Source organism: Plecotus auritus (assembly GCF_963455305.1).
Source record: "Plecotus auritus genome assembly, chromosome: 7".
Classification (NCBI taxonomy): Eukaryota; Metazoa; Chordata; class Mammalia; order Chiroptera; family Vespertilionidae; genus Plecotus; species Plecotus auritus.
The window spans coordinates 172159438-172177408 of record NC_137774.1 but is presented as its reverse complement, the minus strand read 5'-3'; the positions used below and the strand labels follow the sequence as shown (position 1 = coordinate 172177408).

The 17971-nt window shown below is 34.8% G+C and overlaps 1 protein-coding gene across 2 annotated transcripts in view; it reads left to right on the top strand.

Annotated features, from left to right (window-relative positions):
* NIPBL (NIPBL cohesin loading factor) overlaps window positions 1-17971 on the top strand; it is a 187960-nt gene that overhangs the window by 67272 nt on the left and 102717 nt on the right. For both annotated transcript variants that reach the window (XM_080677539.1, XM_080677540.1), the window contains exons 2-6: window positions 5479-5621; window positions 7454-7619; window positions 9673-9800; window positions 12773-12872; window positions 13423-13574. In XM_080677539.1, the coding sequence (XP_080533665.1) occupies window positions 5558-5621; window positions 7454-7619; window positions 9673-9800; window positions 12773-12872; window positions 13423-13574 (610 nt within the window). In that variant the 5' untranslated portion in view covers window positions 5479-5557. The remainder of the gene's footprint in view (window positions 1-5478; window positions 5622-7453; window positions 7620-9672; window positions 9801-12772; window positions 12873-13422; window positions 13575-17971) is intronic.

Here is a 17971-nt window from a genome sequence, read left to right as displayed (position 1 = left end):
ATCAAAATTTCAAAAGATATTAAGAAAATGAAAGGACAAGCAAAAAGACTGGAATAAAATATTTGCAAAATACATATCTAATACAGAATTTTTATCTAAAGCATATAATTCATTCTTTCAAAAGTCAACAGGAAGATTGTCAAAGTAAAGATGTGGAGTAGACATCTTTGGATATAGGAGTCTAGTGTACAGGGGAGAAGTAAAAGTAGGGGATACAAATTTTTGAGTCATCATCACATAGGTGCTGTTTTAAAATCACGAGGTTGAATGAGATCAGTGACAGAGGACAGGAAGTTGAGAAAGATCCTAAATAGGATTCAGGAGTGTCCGGTGTTGTATGAGAAAAACACTAGGAGAATATGTGATTCTGGAATTGTTTAAATAGGAGAGGGTGATCAACTGTGTTGAATGCTAGGTCAGATCAGATGAGAACTGAGGCTTGTACATTGGCATTCAGCAAATATAGATGCCATTACTAACCGTGGCAAGACATGTAGTAGAATGAGAATAAAAACACATAGAGTGTAGTTTCAAAAGAAAGTAGAATTAGAGGTGAATATAGACAACTGAAGTAATTTTGCTATGAAAGGAAGTAGAAAAATTAAGCAATTGTTGATTTGGATCAGGGTGTAAGGTTTTTGATTTTTTTTGTGGGATTAGGTGAGTTATCAGCATGTAGATGTTTATATGCAGATTGAAATGATCCAATAAGAGGGAAAATTAATGATGCAGGAGAGAAGAGATTTGCTGGAATTATATTTTTGATGGATTAAAGCAGAAAGGGGATCAGTAATACAGATTATGCATAAGTGATTATGATCTTTAAAAAATAACTTCTGTGTGTACTCTTTCTCAATTGCTCTTTTAAGCACTTTAATTATCTTAACCTGTTGAACTGAAAGAATTTCCTATACTATCTGAAACATATTGTCTTTGTTCTCCAACACAGTGGTTTTGAAGAATTCATTGTTCCTAGGGACAGTGTTACATAATGAGGATCAAAAATTAATAGTAGCCAGAGTTTCTTGAGAAGATTTTTAGGGCCGCCAAATTCCAAATAGCTAACAGAATCAGCTGATGAGACTATTTCATAGATTTTTATAATTTAATATTGACATAAAAGTCTTGGTGTATTCAGGCTTTCCTTATATTTTATATGTATCCCAAAAAAGTTTCTCTGTCTGTGTTTAAACAACAACAACAAAAATGACAGCCTGGCCGTAGTGGCTCAGTGGTTGAGCGTCGACCTATGAATCAGGAGGTCACGGTTTGATTCCCGGTCAGGGCACATGCCCGGGTTTACAGGCTCAGTCCCCAGTGTGGGGCGAGCAGGAGGCAGCCGATCAGTGATTCTCTCCCTCCCTCTCCCTTCCTCTCTGAAATCAATAAAAATATATATTTTTAAAATTACAAACTCAGGATCTGTTGCTTTCTATTGATGTTGAATAACACAATTCAGAAGAATCTGGCCAACCTTTAATAGACCAGTAAAAAAAAAAAAAAAAAAAAAGAATTTAAAAATTTTACATTAGTTGAAAGTGTGCCCTCTTGTGGACTATTCAGTAATTTTACATAGAAGTGTTTTCCTCATATCTCAGATTCAATTATGTATCATCACATATGTTATGGTCAGAATTTAAGTCTGTATATAAATGTTACAGTTCTTTAAGATCTAACCCTCACTTAGAAATAAAATCTTCACTGATTTTGCATTTCTAATACCATTCATAGGAAATGGTCTTATGGTATAAGATATAGTCTCAACCTTTATTAGGGGTTGAAGATGGGCTGTTTCTTCAGTGGAAAAGAAGGTGAGAAAATATTTTGTGTGAGAGATGTAATAGGAACCCAAATAATTCATAGCAGCACTTGGAAATATCCTGTATGACCTCTCTATAGAAAAGATTTTAATTTAAATCAAATCCAAGGCTCAGGATTATTTTTTCCTGATGCAGCTTGTATTTTTGTATATTTTGTTATGATTAGACATCATATAATTACTCTGTAGGCCTTTGCAAATCAATTTACCTAGTAATCAGCTGGAATCTTTTTAAGTAATGGGAACTTTTGTTAAAGTTGGTTTGTATTAAAATGTATGATACGAATTGTTAAGAACAAAGAAGAAAACTGGTTATCCTATATAATAAAAGCCTAATATGCAAATTAACCAAACGGCAGAACAACCGGTCGCTATGACTTGCAACCATACTTAATGCATTTTAAATCAAATAAGAATTGTTGTTTGCCTTCCTCCCTCACTTCCAGTTTTGAGTTGATCTTGGAGTATGCAGATGCATCATGTCACTATGAAAAGCACAATCTTGTGTTTAGGTTTATTATTAATCTTGTAATTTATATGTGGTAACTAATTATGTAAATCATTTTTAATATAAAAATTGCAGCCTAGGGTTGGGTCTCCTTTATATGTTACCTGGGATTTAGGAAAACAGAATAAAGTGGGGTAGCCCACAATAGAACTCTCTTCAATATGTTTTTTTTATGTGTTTCTATCCTCCGAATTAAATAATTAAACATGGTCACTCGTTATTAACTGCTTCAGTATGACAATTTACAGGTACAACAGTGACTCATGTGTGGCAACAAGGTGTTTTTCATGCTGTTCTATACATAATTTTCTTACAACATCCTCCTGCCCCCATCAATTACTAAGCATAAATTGGAACTTTCTTATTAGCCTTACTTAGAAAAAATTCGTTGTGTTTTGGTGACCTCAATCAGGATTTACATTCTGATTTCTTTCTATTTGCTTTTTTTTTTTTTTGTATTAGTGCATGACACAATTGCTAAGTATGTCGTTTATAAAATATTTTTTAGTGATGACTAAAGAATCAAAGTAATAACTTCAAAGATTAAAGTCCACAGTGAAACAAAAGGACAAATATAGGATAGCCAAGAATTCTTTTCTGTACCATTTCCTTTGCCATTTCTTTTCAGTGGGCTTCTACTAGCAAATTTTATATCAGTCATTCATAAAAGGAAAACAGTGTTTTTTCCTTGGCCAGCTACTAGGAAAAAAAATTGTATATAATAAAGAGGTAACATGCAAATTGACCATCACGCCAACACACGAAGATGGCCACCCCCATGTGGATACAAGATGGCCGCCACAAGATGGCCAGCAGGGGAGGGCAGTTGGGAGGGATCAGGCCTGCAAGGGAGGGCAGTTGGGGGCGATCAGGCCTGCAGGGGAGGACAGTGAGGGGTGACCAGGCCTTTAGGGGAGGGCAGTTGGGAGCAACCAGGCCTGCAGGGGAGGGTAGTTGGGAGGGACAAGGCTTGCAGGGGAGGGCAGTTGGGGGGGACCAGGCCTGCAGGGGAGGGCAGTTGGGAGGGACCAGGCCTGCAGGAGAGGGCAGTTGGGGGCGAACAGGCCAACAGGGGAGGGCAGTTAGGGGTGACCAGACCTGCAGGGGAGGGTAGTTGGGAGGGACAAGGCTTGCAGGGGAGGGCAGTTGGGGGGGACCAGGCCTGCAGGAGAGGGCAGTTGGAGGCAAACAGGCCAACCGGGAAGGGCCGTTAGGGGTGACCAGACCTGCAGGGGAGAGCAGTTGGGAGGGAGGGACCAGGCCTGCAAGGGAGGGCAGTTAGGGGCAATTGGGCTGGCAGGGGAGCAGTTAGGGGGTGATCAGGCTGGCAGGGGAGTGGTTAGGGGGTGATCAGGCTGGCAGGCAGAAGCAGTTAGGGGCAATCAGGCAGGCAGGCAGGCAGGCGAGCAGTTGGGAGCCAGCAGTCCTGGATTGTGAGAGGGATGTCCGACTGCCTGTTTAGGCCTAATCCCACCAGGATCGACCCTAAACAGGCAGTCGGACATCCCTCGAGGGGTTCCAGATTGGAGAGGGTAAAGGCTGGGCTGAGGGACACAAACCCCTCCCCCCATGCATGAATTCCGTGCACTGGGCCTCTAGTGTGTTTATAAAAGTCATTAAATTACAAAGGGAAAAAAAGAAATGATTACCAAAAGGACAGGGTGGCTGTTCCCTCTAGAAGGAAATCGGTTGCCTTTTGGACGGTGGTTCTGTGGATGCTTACTTTGTACAAACTCTGTTAAACGACACATATGTATTTTGTGAACTTTTGTCAGTTTATCTTATATTTATAATAAAAGTATTTGAGGAGAAAGAAAATTCTTAATTTTAACTACTTGTATACCTCTACTTAAAGAAAGTAAAACTTCTTGCAAAGTTCTATTAAGATGTTTGAGTAAAGGTAGTTAGTAGTGTTATTTCACTGTTTTAAAGTTGACAATCCCCTAAAAAAGGGAACTCTTTAAACTGAAAATTACTATTCAGCTTTCCATTTTAGCACTATGTCTTAGTTGTTGTAGAGTATACCTCTATTTCTTACTAGTTTATTTGTATTTAATTAAGGAATATCTTTGATAAATGTGCACTTATTAAAATGTCTTATATACTTCAAAAAGGAAGTTTTCACACAAATATTGTTAAAGAAAAGATAAATGTTCCAAAAACCACATGTTGAAATTAAGATGAGAAAAATTGGGGGTCATTGAACAGAATAATGGAAAGGGTGTTCAGGAATTTTATAAAATGTCTATACACACACACAGTAATATAATAAAAACTGAATATTTGTCAACTAAGTCATTGTATATGAATATTAAAATGTTAACAACACATGTCTTTCTTTGTCCTGCCTGTGTTTGTATATTATGTGATTGATTGATTGATATGAGCATTAGGTAATTATACAAGAATGAAACAAGACATGTTTCAACAAAATATCACAAAAGAGTATATAATTATTTACAAAGAATGTTGGGCAATAAATGTTGTAAATTTGGAGTAGATTAAGGTAGAATGGCTTTTGGCTGAATTTGTACGGAGTTTCATGAAATAATGGGAACTTGCCATGGATCTTAAAGAATTATAAGAATTGGACTAAAGTATAAATGCGCTACCTAGGTAGAGAGATATATTATGAAATAAATAACAATGAGGAAACACAAGGTGGATTCAAGGTAATTTTATCAGCTTGATTGGAGAGGGTGGTTTATGTAGGAAAGTAGTGAGAGACATAGCTAGCAAGGTGAGTTGAAGCTAGATTTTAATGATGTGCAAAGGAATTATAGTGCTTGTCAAAATTTAGTATCCTTGTCTAGTAATACAGTCTGCTGGTAACAGAGACTCTTGAGACAGATTGCTTGGGTTCTAATCTTTGCTCCACAAATTACTTTAAATTCCCTGTAAATTAAGTTTCTCAGTAAAATGCAGAAAATAATAGTACCTACCTTATTTGTTTGTTGGGAGGATTAAATAAGTTAATATATACAAAGCACTTTGCAGTGCCTAACATACAGTAAGTAGTACATGAGCTATGGCTGTTGTTGTTATGCAGGTTGAACAAACAAGAAAAGCAGAAAAATTTATATTTTATAAGCATTTCCCTAATAATAATATATTTGACATATTACAAATAATTGTATCTTTTTCATTTTAGTGTTTGGGAAATGGGAAGTAATGACAGCTGGCACCTGAACTAAGTATTTTTATCGGCAACACCATTCCAGAACTTCAGGATGAATGGGGATATGCCCCATGTCCCCATCACTACTCTTGCGGGGATTGCAAGTCTCACAGACCGTAAGTTTGGTTAATTAATCTAATTTATGTCCTATTCTGTGTTAACAATGATTTTTAGAGTGACTACAACAAAAATTATTTGTAACAAAATAAATTTTTTTAAGATTTTAGATTTTGAATGATAAACATTATTTCCTTTGATTCATTGGCATACATACGAAAGTAACAAAACTAGTGTAGTCAGCTGCTAGTAGGTAAGACCTTACTCTGTGTTTCATCCTAAGGACCCATTAGGAAGTGGTACTATGTTTTTGTTTGATGAGACCAAGCATTAAGAAAAATAAAAAAATGAAGCATTGGTTTGCACGTAAGAACTGATAGAGACTTTTTAAAAAGGTAACTAGAACTGCCCTTCAAAGAAAATTTGATATCCCAACAATCTAATTTTTAGTGATGGTTATTTTGGATATCATGCTCAGTATCTATCTGTTGGAGTTTGTCATAGATATCAACAGCCTATTTTACTCTGAACAGTTAAATTTAAAAGAACATTGTCATTCTTTTGAGATTTTCGTAGTGTAACATTTTTTAGGGACTTACTCCTTTGGTGGGCAACTCTAATTCTTTGTCTCTGGGTAATGGTGCAGAAAGCTACCCACAATATTAGTTAGTCCCTATGTCATCCTACCTGAATAAATGAAGAGAAAAAAAATTAAACGAGAGGGAAGGATAGAAGGTGAGAAGTTGGCATACTTTTCTTTGTGTAGCATTATGCAACGTTTAGGGCTTTATAATAAAGGAGCTATGAGAAAATAACTTCAAGAAATGTTTTTATCTGTGTTCAGTATTCCCCAAATAATATTTTTCTGTTAATTTCCAGCTGGTTTTAGCAGGGGTAAGAGAGATAACAGACTATAGCTTTGAGGTTAGGAAAGTAGCAGGCTAGTTGATAAGGTCTGAGATAACAAGTAGCAGGTGGGTTTAGGATAACTCAGCTAAGAAAACTTTTAAAACTGTTTAGTTTATAACTTTGTTATAGGTAAGGCATAAACTCATACAATCTACTTGAGTGCAAAATCAAATATACTACCAGGGATTTCTTTTTGTTTGTCCTCCCCATTATCTCAGCAAGTAACAATTTGTTTCCTGGGTTTTCATTAATAAAAATTTTGTTAGTACCAATTGGAGCTGAGCAGCATGATAGCTATACTATGTAGGTGCTTAGAAATTAAGCCACATACAAAGTACTGTAAACCATTCATGCTCTTTTGTTTGCTTTTTAGAATAGAATGCAGAGAGGAGAGAACTATTTAGGAATTTATAACTTAAAGCAAAAAACGTTAGATATTCTTCTACTTCCAGAGTCCTGTTCTGTGAATGTTCTGCCAAAGTGAACTATTTATGTTTGTATTTACTTAAGGCTAAGCCTTAAGAGGCATGTTACTTGTCAGTCTGCTGAAGAGTAAGGTTTTGTTATTTGGTTTCTTTATGTGAGAGTACTAGTGATTCTGATAAATCTTATAAGCAAAAATAAATGAGATTCTCAGTATTTTGACGTTGGTTTTAACCTTACCTTTTGTCTATTTATTTATTTATTTATTTAGTGAGTTAATAAAAATTTAAGGTAGGAAAAATCAGTGCAAATATAAAGGAGCTGAATTTTATCCTCAGTGAGTAGTATAATTTATTATAGTCCAAGTGCTGTTTTAGGAGTTATGTAGAGTTAATTGGGGTTTGTTGAGGGAAAGGAGGCATGTCTTTTAATAATATTCACATTGAAAAAAAATGTCATGTCGATATTTATAACATTTTTAATTCCAAAATATATATAAGCACTAAAGTGACTTATTTCAGTAACTCAGTTTCTAATAATCTGATTTTATTCCAAATAGTCCTGAACCAGCTGCCTCTTCCATCCCCTTTACCTGCTACAACTACAAAGAGCCTTCTTTTTAATGCACGAATAGCAGAAGAGGTGAATTGCCTTTTGGCCTGTAGGGATGATAATTTGGTTTCACAGCTTGTCCATACCCTCAACCAGGTATCAACAGATCACATGTAAGTACAATCTAAAATAAAATGAAAAGTTTTGTTCTGAATAAGATAATCAGTAATCCTGGTTTTGCTTTTTATTTAAAAAAATTAGATATATAGTTTATTGTTAAAATATACACTATCCACGTGAGAAAATAATAGCCTCTGTGATGAGATATTAATGAGATTTAAGTAGGCTATGGTTACTTTGAGACAGTAGTTCTAACCCATTTAGTTCTCTAAAGATCTTTTCAATACTTTGTAATAATCTTGAGATACCAATCATGATAGATCTGTGCAGAGGTCTAAAGTTGCTCTTGAAGATATCTCCCTTTTTCTCGTTATTGTTAGAGTGGTTAGAATTCCCACTTACTAGGGACAGTACTGCTAGCTTTATTTGGAGCAGGCTTACAAGTTTTTCATGGGAAGTATAAGAAGAACTCAAGACTAACTCCATGGAAGGCTACTGCAGAATTAGGGACTAATTTTCCCAAGGATTTATTGTACAATCTGAACAAAGGTGTGTGTTTTCACACAATAGACTATTAAAAATGATATAAACTTAAATTATATACTTATATATAAAATTTTGCACATAAGTATACTTGTTAAATTTTCCTTTTTATTGCAAAAGCAGTACATAATTATATCTTAACAACACAAAAGTGTATAAAAAGTTAAATCTCATCCTTATCCCACTACAAGTGATACTCATGTATCTTTCCATCCTTTTAATTTTTTTTTATTTTTAGATTTAAAGATTCGTTATTTAGAGAAATGAGGATAAGACACATGATAGTGGAAAGGTCTCTGCCATTAGATACAATACATACTTTAGGGCCAGTTTAAAACTGATAGCTCTGAGGTGAAATACTAAATGTGAATTTGCTGCTAGAGAAACTGAGAAATGATTGATAAAAATCAGAAGAAAGTATAATACCAATATTTTGGCATTCGATAAATTTAGCAATGTCTAAATACTACATCATTTGTTACACCTGTACATACTTAACATTTTTCACCAAATATTTTAAGAGATAAAGGGAAACATTATTTTATGGAAAGCTACTTTAAGATTGCCCTTAGAAATTTATTGAATCTCACCATTGGACACCATCTTTATAAATCGTTTTTGTTAGATTTAATGAGTGGAACAGTGACTTGCAGAATGTAAAATTTAAAATACTGAGTATATTTATCTTACATAGTTATGAATTTAATTTGCTACTCACTTTCAGGTTTATTGAAAATTGTGAATATGCTTAACCACTACTTTGGTTTTTTCTTCCTCATGACTTTGAGAAAACAATATAAGATGAAAAAATTAGATAATCTCTGGGTCTTATCAATTAATGTGGCAATAGTATTTCATTCAGAAGACATTCTCAAAATGACTGATATTCAGATGTAAAGGAGAAAGTCTATTCCAACCCCAAATTCCAACTTCTGTACATAATTGTCACTTCTATACCTTATTATTATTTTGAATAGTTTATTTACTTACTTATTTGATGTTTTCATTGATATCTTGGAAAGAGAGGAAGGGAGGGAGGGAGAAACACCAATCGATTGCTTTCCCCCCCTACGCACCCTGACTGGTGACCGAACGCGCAACCTGGGCATGTGCCCTGACTGGGAATCAAACCAGCAACCTTTTGGTGCAAGGGATGACGCTTAACCAACAGCCACATCGGCCAGGGCTATTTGGAATAGTTTAGAATAGACTGTTTTCTGCTTTGAAAGTGATGTGAAAATCCTTAAACTCATAGTTTCATAAAGTATGTTTTGGGCTTTTTTTTTTTTTTTTTAACGGAAGGGGAAAAAAAGGTTGTCCTAGAAGAAACCTCCTTTGTCATTTTTTATCCTTCTGTTTCTCCCAGGAATAGCATCTTCAAAAATCCATCAAATTGTTAGACATACTTGTGTGATTTGTTTTTGTACCATAACTCTTCTTCTTGATTTTTGCCTCAGCCTTTCTGAATTTCTTTGTGAATTGCTATCTAACTAATGTAGAATAGGAAATTCTTAACCACTCAATCACTGTTTTAATTTTTGATATTTATTTTTTCAATGCCAGAGAGTTGAAAGATAATCTTGGCAGTGATGATCCAGAAGGCGACATACCAGTCTTGTTGCAGGCTGTCCTGGCAAGGAGTCCTAACGTTTTCAGGGAGAAAAGTATGCAGAACAAATATGTACAAAGTGGTGAGGTTCATAATAATTGAATTTTGGAGTATATTTTTTATGGATCCATATCAGAACTTGTTTAACATGTAATACTTAAATTGAAGTGTCTCCTTTAACAAGCTAGCCTGTTACCTATGAATGCTGCACTTATACCTTGAATCCAGCCAAGAAACTAAATGGATGTTAATATTCTTACAGTTTAATATGCAACTAAATTTCTTGAAAATTAGACCAAGTTTAAAGTGTATTTTGTTAGATAATTTCAGAATGTATTAGTTTACTCAATCTAAGAGCTTTAGGAATTTTTTCTTAGAAAATTGTATAATTGGTATGAAAGAAGTCTTGTCATTAATCAAACAAAAATATTTGCAGAGCTTTTCAACATGCAGTACATGTATAAATAATTATACCAGGTATTAGTTTCATTGTTGATGGTGATTACATTTATGGCTATGTAGTATTTGGTTTTATACTTCTGTTTCTTAGCAATGAAAAAATGGGTTTTTGATAAGTTATTATTAAGGAAAAACCTATTTATAATAAATACTATAAAAATCATAAAAACATGATGTCCCACAGAGGTACAGTTTTTATGTAGTCCAGGTGCACTTTGAGTTAGGAGCCTTGCTCCAGTCTGAAGCTTACTGAATTTGTCAAGCCCAAATACTTGCATGGCTCTTGAGACTAAAGTAGTCAGAAGGCAATAGTTTAGACAACTCAAGAAGATTTAATTTACTTAATTGATTAATCATATTCAAGAATATTGCCAGATTTATTTGGAAGCACCTCTGTGAAGTTCCCCATTCCATCTCCTAGTTTTGTTTTGTTTTAATAGTAATTACTTTGTTGATTTTGTATATTTGTATGTGAACTGTGTTTTTAAAACAATCTCATAGTTAGCTATCCATTCTTCAAAGAGAATTGCCTCTCTTTAATTCACCTTGTAGCAAATCAAAGGCAGGTAAGGAGGACAAGACTATCTTCACTGGAACTAATAAGCTAGATTGCAGTAGTAGGAGACAGATCTGAATTGTGAAAGGAAAATTAGAATTATACTTGCTCTGGAAGAATGTTGGAATGAAAGATAATATGGAGAGATTGTTAATTGGAAGAAAGACTAATAGGATAGGAACATTTAGTACAATATAATGTAAATATGTGATTGAATAAAGGAAGTCTTCCAAGGCTATTTATACTACATTTTGGTAACTTATACTTTTAAACATTTAATTTGGGTAGTAAATCACTAATGAAAACTCTTCTAAGACAGGATTTACCTTTCAGTCACATTTTGTGTTTTATATTAATGCATACTTATTTTTTAGTACAGTATGTTAGGTTTCTCCATATCCTACTTTGTTAAAACATAAACTGGCATTTAAAAATTAATTGCATGTTATTTTTTTCTAAGCATTTTTCAAGTGATAGTTGGCTTTAGAATATTAAAAGGCGATGCTTGCTAGGTGTAAATGAGTCCCACATGGAGAAAATTTAATAATATGCAAATCATTTTATTTATACTTTTTGGGAACTTTGAGATAATCTGAAAGAACTATTAGAATTTCATTTGTCCCTTTTATTTATAAAACAGTTGCTTTCAAGCTAGTTCCAGCTTGTCCCAGTGATGACTGTTAATTCAGGTGTTGTTTTTCTAATTCCCATCTTATGGAATATTGCCCTCCCTATTTAAAAAAAAAAAATCCAGCAACAATAATTAAGGTAATTAAATTATTAAGCTGTGGAACATGTGATTTAGTATTGAATTTGAATTGGAAGAGAAAGCTCAAAAGTTGGAATTTAGCCTGTATACAAAGGAAACACTTCAGTATTACTCGGGTAGACTCTGAGGGGATTTTGAGCCCTCCTTTCATTCAACCACTGTCTTAGGCTAGAATCCCTTCTGTGGTCTTCCTGGCAAATGACCACATAGCTTCTGTTTTCATGTTTCTGGTGAAAGGCACTTTTCACATCAATAACAGGAAGTGAAATTTGGGAATATAATGTGATGTTCAAAGCTCCCAAAAAGATAGGCTATGCATATCATAAGGAAGTTCAGGGTTAATGAAAGGTTTTATCTTTGATTTTCAAATGTCTAAATAATTGAGTTTTTCTTATCTCCTATAACAAAGTGACATTTGTGTAACAATTGAAGGAACAGTGTCCAGCTTGAAAAGAAATTTGAGAATCTGAAAGCTACCCCTACATTTTCTCTCATTAATCAAATATTTATTTAATCCTTAATATGTGGCAAAGAACTATTGTGGAAAAAGAATAGGATCATTCTGTTCTGCATCAAAAGATTTTCAGATGGATTGCAGCAGCTAATTGGGCCCCTAAATAAAATACTTTAAAAAACCTAGGTCTGAAATAAAAAAATAATAACTTAAAAAATTTTTAAAAACCTACATCTGAATCATAATGAAACATATAGTGTTGTGAAATTAAGCTCCTAAGGATGGGAGATGTATATAATAAAGTAATCCATTTAATAGAAAACCACCCAAAGACCTATTGTAGAAGGAAGTGTGTAATATTTGATCAAGGGTTAGAGTGACTTCTTTTTTTTAAATTTCATATCATTAGTTTTTTGTTTTTGTTTTTTATTGATTTCAGAAAGGAAGGGAGAGGGAGAGAGAAACATCAGTGATGAGAGAATCATTGATTGGCTGCCTTGTGCACACCCCACATTGAGGATCGAGCCCACAACCCAAGTATGTGCCCTTGGCCGGAATTGAACCTGGGACCCTTCAGTCCGCAGGCCGACGCTCTATCCACTGAACCAAACCACTGAATCAAACCAGCTAGGGCTAGAGTGACTTCTAAACTTTCTTTTCAAATTCTAAGCCTAATGATGGGACTTTATTCTGTTCTTAGATTAATTGTATAGTAAAAGGATATTTATCTCTTTGAAAGAACAACTGATTTAAATCATTTAAAGGCTACTTCTAGAAGAAAATAATATGTTTACCATTTTTGTGTGTGTTGTTTAGGAATGATGATGTCTCAATATAAACGTTCTCAGAATTCCATGCACAGTAGTCCTGCATCTTCCAATTATCAACAAACCACTATCTCACATAGCCCCTCCAGGTAATTTATATAATGTCTTCCTATGTTAAATATGCTTGTGAATATACAGTATATACATTTAGGTAATGGTGAATTGTATGTAGTTAAGAAATTAAAATGCTTAGTCTTAAATATTAACCCATATGAACATTTGCCTTATAATGTTATATGTGGAAATGCTGTAATATACTGATTGAAGTAGCTATCATTTTAGTAACTTGATTTCATTCAGACAAAATAATGTGTTAAAATAACCAATGTGTTTTAGATAAATAAGAAAATTTATGGAGTTGAACTTGGGCAGCATGGCTTTATATACCTTAAACAGATGGATATTTTTATGCAAGTAAAATAAATGAATTATCTCAATTTCTTTCAAACTATTTATTGTAACTCTTAGATTATGATTTGTGAATGATTTTGGTATATCTGACTATTTTTCAAATTTTTTCTGTTTGCATAGGTTGTATTAGACAAATTAGAGTTTGTAAAATTGTATGACAGTGAAATTTCAAGGAATAGCATGTTTATTTTATTTCCTTATATTGTTTATTTGGATTTTGGGTTTTAGCCGGTTTGTGCCACCACAGACAAGCTCTGGGAACAGATTTATGCCACAACAAAATAGCCCAGTGCCTAGTCCATATGCCCCACAAAGCCCTGCAGGATACATGCCATATTCCCATCCTTCAAGTTACACAACACATCCACAGATGCAGCAAGGTAAGAAAGTCAGTTGTGTATTTAAAGGGAATACCTGTTATTTCAAGCAAATTCATTTCTTTCTTTTATAATTTTTAAAACACAAACTAAACTATACTGTATACTTATTTATCAATAAACATTTTTCTTAGGACATGGCTTACATTATTTTTTAAAAATGTGTTAACATTTATCATTTGGAAATTCATTTGGAAGATAAAAGGATCAGTGTCATTTTGACTCTCTGGGTTAGGTTTTTAATACAACTGAGTATATCTAGTTATGAAATTAGGAACTGCTTTATAAATGGCCTTTTTACATGGCACTAAGCCAAAGAAAAGTTACATTTTAATTGATAAAGTATATAGTGTGAAAATTTTACTATAAATACAGTACAAGAAGAGGAAAATTAATAATCTTAGGTGCAAAAACTTCTGGGATTAGATTACTAGTTCTCTGTCAAAGGCAAATGTTGATAATATGTCTTTTTATAAGGTTATATTGCATTAGTATGTATGAAATGGCTACTAAGTGATTTCTAATTAGTATACATTTTTTTTGTACTTTTTTGGAGAAATTTTTTAAAGTGCAAAGATAAAACAGAGATATGTGATTTCGCCCCCCCCCCCAATTAACAGCAAATTTTTAACATTTGCAGTCATTAGTTCCTATGTATATTCTTATTTTTTATTGTGTATGAGGTCAAAACTTTCTTCATTTATTAACTCTTTAACTATAAGTTTTAAACTTAGTCATCTATCAAAACAGCCAACTTCTGATTTTCCAAAGTCATGTAATCAAATACTAGGTTGAAACTATTTTATACACTAACTCAAGGAAAAATTAGTAGGCAAATCAAACATTTGGAATAGATATCTTCAAATTTACAGAATTTAGTGTGAGTACTGAACATAAGTATGTATGTATGTAGGCTCTTGATACTTGTGAAGTAGTATACTCTGGCACACATAGGTATGAGGAACATTTTAAGTATCATTAATAGGACACATTTGTTGCCCATGGAAATGTCCACATACACATAAGTATGTGTAGGAAGGAACATTGGTTTTTACTCGCAATACTGTTTTTGTGGGTTTTTTTTAGCAAGATAAAACCAGCTTTTTTAGAAAAATAAGTTCAAATCACAAAATCAAAAGAATAATATAGTTTAAGGGCCTGTTTAGTAATGTATTGTTTCTTGGAAGTTCTCAGACACTTGAATAACTAAAAATGGAACTCAGAGATTAGACCCACTCAGATATTAAAATTAATATAAACTAGAGGCCCAGTACACGAAATTTGTGCAAGGGGCTCACCCCTCACAGCTGCAGCGGCTGCCTCGGCCCTCGCAGCCCTGGCGTCGTCCAGAAGGTCGTCCAGTCTAACTAGAATATTATGCTTTTATTATTACAGATAGGAAAATTTATTGTGGTAAGGAACAGATGGATAGATAAATGGAACAGGAAAGAATCCAGAATAAAGCGAATATATAAGGGAATTTAGGGTACATGCAAGGTAACATTTAAAACACTTTTTTAATTTTATATTATAAAAAATTTAACCCTGCAGAAAATTTGAAAGATGAGCACAATGAACCCCCTCAGCAACAGGTATTATGAATTTTTGCCTTTAAATACATCTGCTAAAAAGATGGAAATTCTCCTATATAAACACCAACTGCAATCATTTACCCTAAAATTATTAAGAACAGTTCTGTTGTATCATCTAGTCTGCATTCAATTTTCGTTTCTACATGGTAATTTTCTTGTCATTCATAACCCTTATCTTCTTTTTTCCCCTAAATCACCTAAGGATATTTTTATTGAATTTTATTTCTATTTTTATTTTTTTAAGAGAGAGGAGAAGGGAGGGAGAGAAAGAGAAGTGTTGATATGAAAGAGAAACATTGATCAATTACCTCCTGTATGCTCCCCAACCGGGGATGGAAAATCTAAGAAAGTAAAGAGTTATGCCATCTTCCTGGATGGAAGAACTCAATATGGTAAAGATTGGAATTTTTTTCAAATCTATAAATTTAATGCCATACTAATAAAAATCCCAAGCAGGGTTTTTATGCAATTTAAGCTGCCTCTAAAAATTTATTTGTAAGAATAAAAATTCAAGAATAGGTAAGATAATTTTGTAATGGAATGAGATGTAGCTTGATCTAGTAGAAATCAAGATTTATTGTAATATTAGTCAAGGCATGGAAGAGCAGAACATCTCGAAGTGGAATTTGATAAAGAGCTTAGGAACATACTCATGAACAAATGGAACTTAATACATATTGTATTATATCTTAATGGAGAAAGAATGGTATTTTACTAAATGATACTTAGGCAGTTATCCATATGGAAAAAGTAAAATTGGGATTCCTATCTCACACCACACATGAAACTAAATTTATATGAATTAAAGACCTAAGTGTGAAAAAACAAAACTGTAAAACTTTAAAAATAAAATGTAGGAAACTATATTTTTAAGATGTTGTATTAAGGAGGGATTCCGAATGGCCAACACCTATGAAAAGATGCTTGGCTTAACTGTTAATCAAGGATGCAGATGTAAGTGACAGAGACATTTCCGATCCACAGATTGACAGAAATTGTTGGCAATGATACAGAGCAGTAGGAACTGTTATATACCACCAGTGGACTACAAATGGACATAAGTAATTTGGAAAGCTATTTGTTAATATTTGGTAGGATTTAAAAATGGACATATCCAGCCCTGGCCGGTGTGGCTCAGTTGGTTGAGCTTCATCCCATGCATCTAAAGGTTGCGGGTTGCATTCCTGTCAGAACACATGCCCAGGTTGCAGGTTTCACCCCTGCTCAGGGTGTGTATGGAAGGCAACCAATTGATGGTTCTCTCACATTGATATTTCTCTCTCTCTCCCTTCCTCTCCCTCTCCTCTCTCTCTCTCTGCCTTCTTCTCTATCTAAAATCAATAAAAACATTTTTTTAAATGGACATATCCAGCAATTGCACTTCTTGATACATTTGTAAAAAACAAAAAAAGTCATATACAAGAATATACATTACAGCATTATGACAACAAAAAGCAGTCTAAACATCTAACATACGAATGGATAAATTGCCTGGCTGATATGGTTCAGTGGTTGAGTGTCAATCCATGAACCAGGAGGTCATGGTTCAATTCCCCACCAGGGCAAGTGTCCGGGTTGTGGGCTCAATCCCCAGTAGGGGGCATGCAGGAGGCAGCCAATCAAAGATACTCTCTCATCATTGATGTTTCTGTCCCTCTCTCCCTCTTCCTTCCTCTCTGAAATAAAAAAATAAAGAATGGATAAATTATGTACATTGTTCAGAATATATCTATTTGAAAATGAATGAATTTAAAACTACATGTATAAAACTGGATAAATTTCAAAATAATATTGAACTTAAAAGCAGGTTACAGAAGGATATATACATATACCACTTATGTAAAGTCATAATGTGCAAAGCAATGTAGATATTATTCAGGAATACATTCATAGCAAAGATGTAAAGAAACAGGTAGAGTGAACTCTGAAATATGTTACTTTAGGATGGAAGGTGAAGGGAATAGAGAAGAATATGCTGATATATGGAGACCTTCAGCCATATCTAATGTTTTGCATCTTTTCAAAAATACATTTATGTGCCACTTAACAGTGGGGATGCTTTCTGAGAAATGCACTATTAGGCCATTTCATCATTGAGTGTATTTACACAAGCTTAGATTGTGTAGTCTACTATTTACCTAAGCTACGTGGTATAGCTTATTGCTCCTAGAGGCCCAATGCACGAATTTGTGCATGGGTGGGGTCCTGCCAGCCTGCCCCGATGGGAGCCAATGGGAGCCTGGCCAGCGGCGGGGAGGAGATGCAGGAGGTTGGCTGGCCCCGCCCCCGATGGGGGTGGGGGAGCTGATCAGGGGTTGGTCTGGCCAGGGGGAGGGGCCGCAGGAGGATGGGGGCAATCGGGGCCCCTATCTGACCAGTTGGCCTCCGCAGTGTGCATCATAGAGACTGTTCGTTCCAGTCATTCCATCATTCCAGTCACTCGGCTTTTATATATATACTAGAGGCCTGGTGCACGGATTCGTGCACATTGAAAGGAAATTAATCAGAAGAAATATTTTAGAGGCCAGGGAGGGACCGCGGGAGATTGGCCGGCCGCCGGGGAGGGACCATGGGATGTTGGCTCCAAGGCATGTCTGGCCCATCTTGCTCAGTCCCAATCCACCAGAACCCAGCAGCAAGCTAACCTACCGGTCAGAGCATCTGCCCCCAGTGGTCAGTGCGACTGGTCAAATGGTCAAACAAACAGTTGGACATTTAGCATATTAGGCTTTTATTATATAGGATAGACGATAAATACGAGTTTGTTTACACCAGCATCACCACAAACATATAAGTAATGCTTTGCAC